General features: G+C 47.8%; 1 protein-coding gene across 1 annotated transcript; it reads left to right on the top strand.

Moving 5' to 3' along the window:
* Positions 1-5,757: 5,757 nt before the first annotated feature.
* Positions 5,758-12,609, top strand: GPATCH3 (G-patch domain containing 3). Its single transcript, XM_065927547.1, has 7 exons — positions 5,758-6,209; positions 7,540-7,958; positions 9,643-9,817; positions 10,150-10,209; positions 10,919-11,040; positions 11,150-11,277; positions 11,860-12,609. Exons 1-7 carry the CDS (start codon positions 5,774-5,776, stop codon positions 12,074-12,076), a joined length of 1,557 nt encoding a protein of 518 aa, XP_065783619.1. The 5' UTR covers positions 5,758-5,773; the 3' UTR covers positions 12,077-12,609.
* The last annotated feature ends 93 nt before the right edge of the window (positions 12,610-12,702 follow it).

The following is a 12,702-nucleotide window of genomic DNA, read 5'->3' as shown; positions in this document are numbered from 1 at the left end:
CTCTGGAAGGTGGATTCACTGCGCCAATCTGTCTGGATTTGGGAAAAACTCTTCAGCCAGGTGGTGACCACTATAACCTTAAGAGAGTGAATGGAGCTTGCCAGGCAAGTCAAGGGGGTGAGCATTCCAGACAGATGGAACAATAGGTGCAAAGGCATAGAGGTGTCAGAGCCAAGAGTGTTCCACTCACTGCCAGTGGTCCTGGGGCAACTGGATCCCAGGAGACCCAAGAGCAGCAGAGGGTCCCGGAGAGGTGAAAAGTGAGCATGTCACAGAACAAGGCAGCAGAGAAAAGCCATCCCAGTGAAACTGGTGGAAGCAACAAGGTTAAGGTGTCAGGGAATCAGAGTTGACAAAGGGAACCCCCCATTCCTGGCAAGTCATTCTGGGGAGCTATTAAACAACTATGGAGAGCGATGCTCTGCACACGTTACTTTGATTATGTTATTTGATTCTTACAACTCAGTGCTGGAAGTACTATCATTATCTCCATTACACAGATGGAGAAACTGAAGAACTGAGAAGTTAGATAACTTACTCAAGGTTACACAGTTAATAGCAGTAGGGTCAGGATTTGAACTCAGATGGTTTTGATTTAGGTCCTGTGCTCTTTTTAAAAATTGATTAATTATTTTTGATTGCGCTGGGTCTTTGTTCCTGCGCGTGGGCTTTTTCTAGTGTGGAGTGTGGGGGCTACCCTCTAGCTGCGATGCCTGGGCTTCTCATTGTAGTGGCTTCTCTTGTTGTGGAGCATGGGCTCTAGGCGCTTGGGCTTCAGTGGTTGCAGCACAGGGGCTCATTAGCTGTGGCTCGTGGGCCCTACAGCATGAAGGCTTCAGTAGTTGTGATGCACGGGTTTAGCTGCTCTGAGGCATGAGGGATCTTCCTGGACCAGGGATCGAACCCATGTTCCCTGCATTGGCATGCAGCTTCTTATCCACTACACACCAGGGAAATCCATAGGTCCTATGCCCTTAAACACTATGCTATCATGAGGCTTTAAAAGTCAGAGATGATCAAGCGGAGAATAAATAACAGCACCTAGACTCTTTCCTCTCCTCACGTCACTGTAGGGCAGAATGAGAGTGAAAGTACTGTCTTGCTTACTTTTGGGTTTAAGTTTTTGATGAGAAATCAAGACTGCTTGTTCCCCCAGGGAAGTGGCCCATTTTCCCTGGAAAGAGTCCTCAGCCACAGTCAACAGCACATCCCCATGTTAGTGCCAGGAATATTCATTCCATCAATGATGATTTACTGAGAATCTACTACACATTGAGCATCATTCGAGGTCTTGGGAATTTCATCCCACAAATAACAATTGTGTGTAATCTTAAGTGCATAACTTCTTGGGTCATCTAACAACTTTTCCAGAGCATACCATCTTTATTTTGGCACACTCTTTGCTGTATAACACTTACTTTTCAATTTTTGGATTTTTAAAAAAGATAGTTTTAACTAAACATTTTCTGTGTAATATAAAGTATGCAAATCAGACCTGTATAACTTTATGAATGATCATGAAATGAATAAACCTTGTAATCACCACCCAGAGCAGGAAATAGAACATTGGCAATGCCCCAGAAACCCTTCCCATCACTATCTCTCCCTCCTGCCCAAAGGGTGTCACTAACCCCTGATTTCTAACATGATAAATGAGATCGCTTGCCTTAAACTTTAAAAAAGTGTTTTTCAATTTACTTATTTCTATTTTTGGCTGCACTGGGTCTTCGTTGCTATGCATGGGCTTTCTCTCGTTGCAGCAAGTGGGGGCTACTCCCTAGCTGTGGTGCTCAGGCTTGTTACTGCGGTAGCTTCTCTTGCTGCAAAGTGCAGCCTCTAGGGTGTGCAGGCTTCAGTAGCTGTGGCACTTGGGCTCGGTGATTGGGGTGCATGGGCTTAGTGGCCCCAAGGCACATGGGATCTTCCTGGACCAGGGGTCAAACCGGTGCTCCCTGCACTGCAGGGTGGATACCTAACCACTGGGCCACCAGGGAAACCCAAATTTTATACAGATGGAATTGTACAGCATGTATTCCTTTGTGTTTGTCTTCTTTTACTTGATATTGTATCTGAGAGTCATTCTATGCTCTATGTAGCAGTAACCTATTCATTTTCATTGTTGTAAAGTATTCCATTACACTACAATTTATTTATCCATTATACTACTGAGGAACATTTGGTCCATCAAATAATATTGCTAGCATTATTCTTGCGCACATGTTTTGGTACACAGATGTTTGCAGAACTGATGCTATATGATAAGAATCGGAATTACAGAGTCACAGAATGAATGCTCAACTTGAGTCGATCATGCTAGTTTTCTAAGAAAGTAAAAGTGAAAGTTGCTCAGTCATGTCCGACTCTTTGCGACCCCATGGACTATACAGTCCAAGGAATTTTCCAGGTCAGAATACTGGAGTGGGTAGCCCGTTCCCTTATCCAGGGGATCTTCCCAACCCAGGGATCAAACACAGGTCTCCCACATCACAGGTGGATTCTTTACTAGCTAAGCCACCAGGGAAGCCCAAGAATACTGGGGTGGGTAGCCTATCCCTTCTCCAGTGGATTTTCCCAACCCAGGAATCAAACTGGGGTATCCTGCATGACAGGCAGATTCTTTACCAGCTGAGCTACCAGGGAATCCCAAGAATACTGGAGTGGGTTGCCATACCCTCCTCCAGGGGATCTTCCCAACCCAGGGATCAAACCCAGGTCTCCCGAATTGCAAGATCCCTGGGAGGAATCATTTCTTGATCCCTTCCAAAGGCAGCAAGTCCTCCAACAACCAACCAGCTTTCCTTAAGCATCTACTATGTGAAAGGCGTACAAAGATGAATACTGAAAATAAGAACAGAAAGCCCTCTCATATCTGCAGCTCCCTATTATCATGAAAATAACCGGTAACTTTTAAGGAGGGCTTACTGTATCCAGTATTCTTGTCTGGGAACTCCCATGGATAGAGGAGCCTAGTGGGCCACAGCCCATGCTGTTGCCAGCGTAGGACACAATTTACCGACTAAACCACCACCACCACTGTATGCTAGGCATTCACTAAGTACTTGTACACGTATGATGACATTACATTCTCACCACAATCCTCCAAGGGGAGGCAGTAATTTTCCTATCCGGTAGATGAGGAAATTCAGGTTCAGAATTTGCCCAAATCCACACAGTAACTTGCCCAAATCCACACAGCTAGCTAAGGATTGAATTTTTGGCCATACCATCTGGCTTGCAGCATCTCAGAGGGAACTCAGGACCTGGCAGTGAAAGCCCAGAATCCTAACCTACCAGGCCACCAGGCCTGGTATTAAACCTGTGTCCCCTGCTTTGGCAGGCAGATTCATATCACCTGTACCACCAGGGAAGTCCTCTTTTCCCTTTTCTTCATGATTTTAAAGCATACTTACATGTGTATCCTTTAAAAATGTTTTTGATTTGTACTTTTTGAACTTTATATAAGTGGAATATTCTGTGCTTTCTGACTTGCTTATTTTCATTCAATATCATACACCTGAAATTATTAGTACTAAATGCTAGTTTTTGCTCTTACAAACACTGCAGTTATGAATTCATATATACTGTCAAATAAAAAGAAATCTGGACTAAGGAAGGAGAGATTTTATTTGTAACAGTTATTGCAAGGAAGGGAAAGAACTACTGTAATAGACACAGGGAAGCTATCGCAAAGAGAAGCTCTAACCATAAGATCCACACGTGCCTCAAGGGTCAGGCAAAGAGTTTTTCTTTCATAGGGAGGAGTAAATAAGGCTAGAAAGAACTTAGTGTGATGAAGTGGGATGACCGGGAATGACATATGGGACAGTAGGTCAGAGAATGTTTTACTCTGAACCCAGACTATTCTTCGGGGGAAAGGGGGCTGTTAAGGAGGAGTTGCACACAGCTCAAGCTGGGGGAGAGGAACACAGTGCAAAGTTCATGGACCTGGAGGAAGGAGAGAAGCTAAACTAAACTTTAGTTAGCAAGCATTTTGTTCTTATTGATCTGTGGGGAAAAGCAGTTCATCTAAGCATGTATGAGGCAAAAAATTGAAATTTGGAGTCTGTATCCAGCCTTGCCATAGGTAAACAAGAAGGCACTCATGAGTTTTATCTAAGTCATAAAAGGAAGGTTGTCTCTTTGCAGTAAGTTGGTTCCAGAACACAAAAGGGTGGAGGGGGTTTCTTAACTTTCACGGTTTTCCAGGATCACAGGGCTTGAGCGAGGTTCAACATTGTCAGTACATCTCCTAATAAACAGATGCAAGAATTTCTTTAAAATGTATAACTAGAGGACTTCCCTGGTGGTACAGGGAATACGAATCTGCCTGCCAGAGCAAGGGACACAGGTTTAACTCCTGGCCTGGGAAGACTCCACATGCTTCAGAGCAGCTGGGCCCAGGCAACTCAACTACTGAAGCCCGTGGACGGAGAGCCTGTGCTGCACAAGAGAAGCCACTGTGATGAGAGGCCTGCACACCACAACCAGAGAAGGACTGCACATGGCAGTGACGACCCAGGGCAACCAAATAAGTAAACAATTAAAAAAACAAAACATATAACTAGAAGTCGAATTTCTGGGTCAAAGACATGCGGAGTTCCACTTTTACACGGTAATGCCAAATTGTTTTCCAAAGCAGCAGTACCAGTTTACACTTCTAACAGCATAAGGGAGCTCCAATTGCTCTACATCTTCAGGATTTAAGAGAGGATTTGAGGATTTTAGTATATGTGCTGCAGAAGCGAGCACTGATTTGAGGATTTTAAAATGTTTGCCAATCTCCTGGCTATGAAGTGGGTCTCATATTTCCTTGATGAAACGAGATTGAGTACCTTTCATTATTAATTGAATGTGTTTCTCTTCTGTGAAAGGTCTCTTCAGCCCACTTTTCAATTGGATTGCCTTTAGTTGCTTCAGTCATGTCTGACTCTGTACGACCCTATGGACTGCAGCCCACCAGGCTTCTCTGACCACGGGATGGATTCTCTAGGCAAGAGTCCTGGAGTGGGTTGCCATGCCCTCCTCCAGGTGATCTTCCCAACCCAGGGATCGAACCCGGGTCTCCTGCATTGCAGGCAGATTCTTTACCATCTGAGCCACCAGGGAAGCCCAATACTGGAATGGGTAGCCATTCCCTTCTCCTAGGGATCTTCCCAACCCAGGGATCGAACCCAGGTCTCCCGCAATGCAGGATCCCTGGGAGGGATCATTCCTTGACCCCTCCCAAAGGCAGCAAGGCCTCCAACAACCAACCAGCTTTCCCTAAGCATCTACTATGTGAAAGGCGTACAAAAATGAATAATGAAAATAAGTACTGAAAGCCTTCTCATACTCGCGGCTCCCCGTTACAATGAAAACAACAGGGACCTGACCCAGGGAAGCCCCGGATTCTCTTTTTCTAAGTGATTTGTGGGAGGTCACCAATATGTTTCGGAAGAATGAATGGATTAACGACTGAAAACGCTCTAAACTGATCATTCCAATTAGGTTTGGGAAATCTTAAACACTGTCCCTCCCTCAGGCTTCTGATTTGATCCTCACTAGAGCCTTGTAAAAGAACGCTGTAACACCACTTCTCAGGTGACTTTTTTCCATCACCACTTGCCTGTCTCTGGGAAAAAGACAGAACGACTTCGTTCGAACCTTCCCAGCTCTAGATTCCATAGCCACAAACCCGGCTGACTCATCACCGGATACGCAGTGTTGCTACGCCTCAGCGCAGCTCGAGATGTTCTCGCGAGAGTTGGTTCCAGTCGATCATGTGACAGCCAAGATGGCCGCGTCCGGCGAGGCAGAAGAGGAGGCGGCAGTTTATTTAATCGTGAGCGGTATCCCCTCGGAGTTGCGGTCAGCCCAGCTTCGGAGCTACTTCAGCCAGTTCCGGGAACAGCGCGACTGTGGCTTCCTCTGTTTCCATTACCGGCATCGGCCTGAGCGGGCCCCTCCCCAGGCTGCTCCCGGCTCTACCCCAACTGCTATCCACGAGGGTCTTGCCCAGACGTCACTCAACGATGCCGGCGCTCTCTCCACTCAGGACTCTAACCCCACCCGGACCCGCAGCTGCTGCTGTGTTGTCTCTGTACGGGGGGCCGCTCAAGCCCAGAGGTTTCTCCGCATGTACTCGGGCCGCCGGTGGCTGGATTCTCAGGGGACTTGGTTACCTGGTCGTTGTTTCATCCGCAGACTTCGGTTACCTACTGAGGCATCAGGTACCCGTGGGAAGGAGAGTAGACTTGGCCTACAGGCACTGGAACAGAGGCACCTTTCCTGAGGAGTGATAAGTTAGGTCCCTCGTTAGGGCTCTTAAAGAGTTTAGATAATTTCTGGACAAAGTTTCAGGCTTAGCTTGCACGGTAGAAAAACTCGGGGAGAGGGGGGAGACAGAGACCTATTCAGATGATCTTTCCAATTTATTAAGTCTATTCCTAGATCCTTTCGATTTTGCACTGACATAGAGGGCTGAAAAGGAAGTCAAGTATTGTTTTTGTTGCCTCTTCTTTGTTGTCCCCCGCCCAGTCCTCTCTTGGCAAGATGCAGTTGTTGCTCAGTCTCCAACTTTTTGCAATCCTATGGATTGCAGCACGCCAGGCTCCTCTGGCAAGATGCAAATGAAGAGACAAGGTTTTTTATTTGGACTGTTCCCATTTCCATGGAAAATCACTTTGATATGAAAACAGGAAACTACAGTGCAGGGCCCTCTATTCATTCAACAAATCTAGCTTGTATTTGTATTGATAGACTGACTATGACACTAGCTGGTATGCAGAGAACAGTTGGACACAGTCTGTGCTTAGAATCCAAAAAGGAACACAGATTTATAAAAAAGGTAATTGTTACAGAATGCCATTCTAATTGTTAACAATTACTGAACACTTCCTTATTAGGCACTGTTCTAAGCCTTTCATTTTCTTATTGACTCCTGACAACAATCCTATATGGTAGGAGCTATTGTTACCCATTTTGTAAGTGAGGAAACTGAAGGATACAAAAGTTATGGTACAAGATGACAGTCACAGTATTAACCAGGCATTTTGCTCCAGAGCCTGTGCTCTTTATCTCCCACTACTGTGAGATGACAGGAGAAACCAACTTCCTAGAAGGAGTAGGAAATGTGGCTTTTCATCTGCATCTTGAAATATAAACAGGAGTTTGTGGGAAAGAATGGTATTCAAAGTAAATGGTATTTACAAAGATACAGAGATGTGGAAGTCCATGAAACTTTCAGGGCATATTAAATTGTTTGATGTGATTGGAACACATGATGTGAGGGTGTGCAGCAGGTGAGGGTTAGTGGCAGTTGAGAATCAAAAGGTCATCAGGAATCAGATCTGAACGAAACCTGTGAGCTTACCGAGGTCATGAGAAATGGCATAAAATTACTAGGTGGTTCTGGTCAGGGAACAGAGGAAGGGACTCTGGAAAAAGTTTGAAAGGGAGAAACAGCATTAGCAAAAGGATTTAAACCTTGACCAATTTCTGGCTCACGTGTCACTGGAGACTTTCAGGTTTCAAGTGTCATTCTTCTCCCTGCTTTCCAAGGTTTGGGCTCCTTTCCCTTCAGGACCCGGAAGGAACTGCAGAGTCGCAAGGCTGAGAGTGAAGCCTTCACACTGGCCGACCTGAGGCAGCTGCCAGAGCTGAATCCACCGGTGCTGATGCCCAATGGGAATGTGGGCACTCCCCTGCGGGTCTTTTTGGAATTGATTAGGGCCTGCCGCCTACCCCCTCGGATCATCACCCAGCTTCAGCTCCAGTTCCCCAAGACAGGTTCCTCTCGGCGCTATGGCAATGTGCCCTTCACTTATGAGGACTCAGAGACTGTGGAGCAGGAAGAGTTTGTGTACACAGCCGAGGGTGAGGAAATACCCCAGGGAAGCTGCTTGGCAGACATACCATCCAACTCCTGTGAAGAGCCAGAGGAAGAAGAGGAAGAGGAAGAAGAGTCACACTCAGATGATGTGAGTATGGAGAGCCATTTTGTCCTTGCTGGCAGCTTAGAGAGGCCAAGGCATTGTTAGTGCCACTCTTCAATTGTGTGTTCCAAGACCTGGGGTCCTCAGGAGGCTTCTAAAGACTTTGAACTTCCTGACACTGAATATAAAACTGCATTTGCTTGTGCAGGTATATGTTTCTTTGGGAAAAGGGACCAGAGCTTTTTTCCAAAGATTCTCAAAGGCATCTTCTTATTGCTTCAGAAGAAATGTAAGGAGTCTCTTTCATTGATGAAATCTACTGACTAAGAGATACGATCATCTAAGGAAGTAGAGGAGGAGCTAGGATGTGAACCCAGTCTCCTTCGCTCCTTTTCTGACGTCTGTGTGCTCTCATTATGTGGTTGAGAAGTCACCTGTTTTCTGACCTTGAGTCTGTGGATTGAACACTAACCTCCAGTCTAACCTCATCAGGGAAATAGACATTTCTTCTACCTCTTTCTCCAAACTTGGTTGTTCACTCATAAAATCAGGAGATTTTATGTTATTTATTGGGAAAGTTTTTTTTAAATGCATACCCTATGTAAAAAGCAATTGATCTATGTCTTCAAAGCTCCCTGCTCAGAGTTACTAACACATCTGGACCACATCCTTAGTGTGGTGGTTCTGCCTTTTCTCTAGCACCTGCTCTGCAGCAGTGATTCCTGAGACCTCCTGGAGTTTAAGTGGGGCAGGGGATGCCCAGGATTTTAAGCCAGGAGTCATTCTATCATTCCACAAGTCCAGCCAAGCAGCTGTAAACACAGGGGCTAGCACAGGATTCCAGAGACACTCTAAGGCTCATTTCCTTCCCTCAAAGAGCCTTCAGTCTCCCTGAAGAGGAAGAACTAGCATCTGCAAAGGGTACATCATATGGAATGGGTTTGCAGGCTGGCGCTACCCCTCTCTTGGTGTACCATCTTGGGCAAATCACTTTGCTTCACTAAATCAAAATTTCCTCATCTTTAGAATGGAAATAATAGTACTTATTCACAGAGTTGTTGGGGTGATTAAAGGAGCCAACTAAGGTATGTGAAGGGCCTGACACAGTAGACAGTAGGTATTAGCTCTTGTCTCTACTTTCTTTGTGACATAATGTAGAAAGGCATAAACAGTGTCTATTGATTAGCACTGAGAGGTTCACAGACCAGTGAGAGTGCTGTGGGCCTCAGTGTGGGGACTTCATGTGAGCTATAGCACTTGAGGAATGAGGAGGATTTAACCAAGTGTAGAAGAGGTGGTGATGGGACAGCAGGGCAGAGAGGCCAGGAGAGTGACGTGACCAAAAGTGCAACGATAAGAGTGAGTCAGGCTTGGGACTTCCCGGAGGTCCAGTGGTTAAGACTGGACGCCCAGGAAGTGCTTCCAATGCAGGGGACACAGTTTCAGTCCTTGGTCAGGGAACTAAGATCCCCACCTGCTGTGGGGTGCAGCTTAAAAAAAAAAAAACAGACTAGTAGGGGAAGTGGCAAAGTATGTTGAGAAACATTCAGGGCATGGAGAGATGTCAGATCAGGCCTCAGGGGACAAAAACGTGCTCCTTCTCCGAGAAATTGTGAGGAATGGAGCTGAGGTCCCATCTCTAGGACCTCCTGTGCAGCGAGCTGCCTGCCTTGTGGGCCTCAGGTCAGGAAGCTGGACAAGCAGGTCTCCTCTCTCCACCTTCTCCCAGGACGATGACCGGGGTGAGGAGTGGGAGCGGCACGAGGCACTGCATGAGGACGTGACGGGGCAAGAGCGGACCTCTGAGCGGCTCTTTGAGGAGGAGATCGAACTCAAGTGGGAGAAGGGCGGCTCCGGCCTCGTGTTTTACACTGACGCCCAATTCTGGCAGGAGGAGGAAGGAGGTAATGCTTGTACCAGGCAAGGGCAGGGGTGGTCCCTGGTTTCCGCTCAGGGCACTCTGCTCCACACGGTGGGTTCCCTGGTGGTCAACCCGACTAGAGAGCTAGGAAAGAGGCTTGTGTTGTATTTGAGACACTAGCCATCCTTTCTAGGGGTGGGGGATCAGGGGAGTGGAGAGAAAATGCCTTCCTCCCAATTCTGAGTGACCCCCTCCACCAGAGGAGAGACTTGAGTATACTCCCCAAGTTCTAGAATGTGTGTCTAAGTCTAGAGTTAACTCTTGATAGAACTGAGAGTCCTTGGTTCACTCTGCTTGATGCTTTTCTCTCTGCAGACTTTGATGAACAGACAGCTGATGACTGGGATGTGGACATGAGTGTGTACTACGACGCAGGTACTGGGCCCGGGCTTGCAGTACTCAGAGGTGGAATGGTGCCCTGGCCGTGCAGTGACACTTTACCAGACCTGCTTAGCAGAGTCTGAGACAGGGCACCAGTCTCTTAAAAGGTCACTAGTTGAGTGCATTAAGTGCTGGTTGTGGGCAGCATCTTTTTCCTTTCTGTGTGGAGGAAGGACGTGTGGGCACAGCCCTCAGGGAGGTCTGGTTCTGATGGGCAGGCCCTAGTAGAGTAGGAGGGTCAGGAGTTCAGGCTCTGGTTAAGAATTTAGATTCTGGAGTCAAGAATCACCTTGGGTTGAGACCTCCCAGGTGGTCAAGTGGTTGGCTCCCAAGTTTCCAGTGCAGAGGGCTTGGTGTTTGATACCTGGTTGAAGAACTAAGATCCCATATGCTGTGCAATATGGCAAAAAACAAAACAAAACAAAACATGACCTAGGGTGATTTACACAGAGGTGAAAACCTGGGTCCTAATTCCATCTCTCATTTTTTGGCTCTGTGACTTTTCTGCACCAGTTTTTCCTCATCTATAAGATGGGACAGCCATGGTTCTCAATCTTGGCGAGCTCCCAGTCTAATAAGAGAAATACAGTAATGACACATGATAAAGATGAATATGTAAATCTTGTGACAAGGGCCTAGAAACCTGATTTTCCCTACTTCTGCTGAGAGAGACCTTTCCACAAACTGGGCTCTGCTTCCTCAGATGGTGGAGACAAAGATGCCCGAGACTCTGTCCAAATGCGTCTAGAACGGAGGCTCCGTGATGGCCAGGAGGCCGGCTCTGTGCTCAGACACCAGGTGGGCACCTTCGAGCGCCATACCAAGGTGAGCACTGTGCCCAGCCCACTGACCCTTCTTTTCCTTCTTTACCCCCGTTCCCTCCCCTGCCCCCACAGGAGCCCCATGTCTTGAGTCTTCTCTCTTTCCTCTGCAGGGCATTGGGCGGAAGGTGCTGGAACGGCAGGGCTGGGCTGAGGGCCAGGGCCTGGGCAGCCAGTGTTCAGGCGTGCCCGAGGCCCTGGATAATGACGGCCAGCACCCCAGATGCAAGCGTGGATTGGGGTGAGTATGGCTGAGAGACATCCCTGGGAGCCCAAGTGAGCCTTTCAGCTGTACCCTGGTTCCCCCTTCCCTCTGATTCTGGGTTGGGTGCTAGAGTGCCCCTGGGGATTGAACTTTAAAGTAGAATTAGAAGGAAAAAGTAGATCTGGCACTAGTCTTTTCAAGACCAAGTCCTCAAGCTTGACAGGATGATTAATCTCCTGGGGGAGTCATTCCCTCAAGTCTGAAGAATTTGGACTTGATTGCTGTTAGGGAGTGACTGTAAGTCACAAAGTGGCAACAGTTCTGAATTTTGTGTACTATTTAAAATGAAAGCAGTATGTGAGGCCCCTGGTTGCTGGCACCATCAACAGATAAGATGAGGGGGCAGGAGATTTCAGTGCTCTTTGGGACAAACCAGATATGTTGGTGATGGACAGGGAGGCCTGGCATGCTGCAGTCCATGGGGTCGCAAAGAGTTGGAGACGACTGAGCAACTGAACTGAACTGAAGATACGTAGTAGCCATTACCCTGTTCTTTCCCAACCCCTTTACTGGGGCAAGAGAGCAGCCCTCTCACTGAGAGTCCTGTTTTTGTTTCAGGTACCATGGAGAGAAGCTCCAGCCATTTGGGCAACCGAAGAGGCCCCGTGTAACTGGCTTGGGGCTCATCTCCACCGTCTACGATGAACCCCTACCCCAGGACCAAGGAGAGTTGCTGCTCCGCCGCCAGCCACCCACCAGCATGAAGTTTCGCACAGACCTGGCTTTTGTGAGGAGTTCCAGCCGTGCCTTGAACAGCCTCTCAGAGCTTGAGTGACAGGCTCAAGGACTCCCCCTTCATCAGGACCACTCAACTGCACAGTGGCAGCCCTGTGCCCAGCCTTATCTTCCACTGAAGGCAGAAAGTACTCTGGGAGCAGCAGTCTGCACGGTTGTTCAGGATGCTTTGTTCAGAACTTGCCTTCTGGTTGTCTACCTCAGGGACATTTTTACATAAAGCCCCCGTTATATCCTCCCCTTTAATGAAAGGGCTTAATGACTCTTCCTCCTTGGTCTCCTAACCCTAGTCCCTATTTTTTCGGCTTGCTTCTGTTGCCTCCCCCAGCCCGTTGAAAAGCTGGACTGACTGAGGTTGTCAGCAAAACCTTCCTGGGAGAAGGTTACCATGAAGCCCAGAAAGAGGGGGGTTAAGGCCACGGAAGAGGAGAGGGCTCGTGCTCCTAAGAGACTGTCTTGGGGCGGGCCCTTCAGTGGCTGGGCCCGGAGCAGCGGACAACCCGCCGCAGAGGTCCCGGGTCTGCGACCTAACGAGAAAATAAAAAAGTTAACTACCGAATTTCTCTTTCTCTTCGGATTCGGGCCAGGAGTAAGGTGGGAAAACCCCCAGAAAGGTCCCTGCAGGGCCCCCAAGTCGGCCCCACGCCCCGGCGTCACCACTTGGGG

Source organism: Muntiacus reevesi, chromosome 3 (assembly GCF_963930625.1).
Source record: "Muntiacus reevesi chromosome 3, mMunRee1.1, whole genome shotgun sequence".
Lineage (NCBI taxonomy): Eukaryota > Metazoa > Chordata > Mammalia > Artiodactyla > Cervidae > Muntiacus > Muntiacus reevesi.
This window is presented reverse-complemented; position numbering and strand designations above follow the sequence as displayed.

Bases quoted from the DNA above. Each gene is read 5' to 3' on its own strand.
- GPATCH3 (XM_065927547.1), top strand. From the start codon at position 5,774: ATGGCCGCGTCCGGCGAGGCAGAAGAGGAGGCGGCAGTTTATTTAATC. The intron at 6,210-7,539 runs GTACCCGTGGGA...CTGCTTTCCAAG, and splicing joins GTTACCTACTGAGGCATCAG to GTTTGGGCTCCTTTCCCTTC. The intron at 9,818-10,149 runs GTAATGCTTGTA...TTCTCTCTGCAG, and splicing joins CTGGCAGGAGGAGGAAGGAG to ACTTTGATGAACAGACAGCT.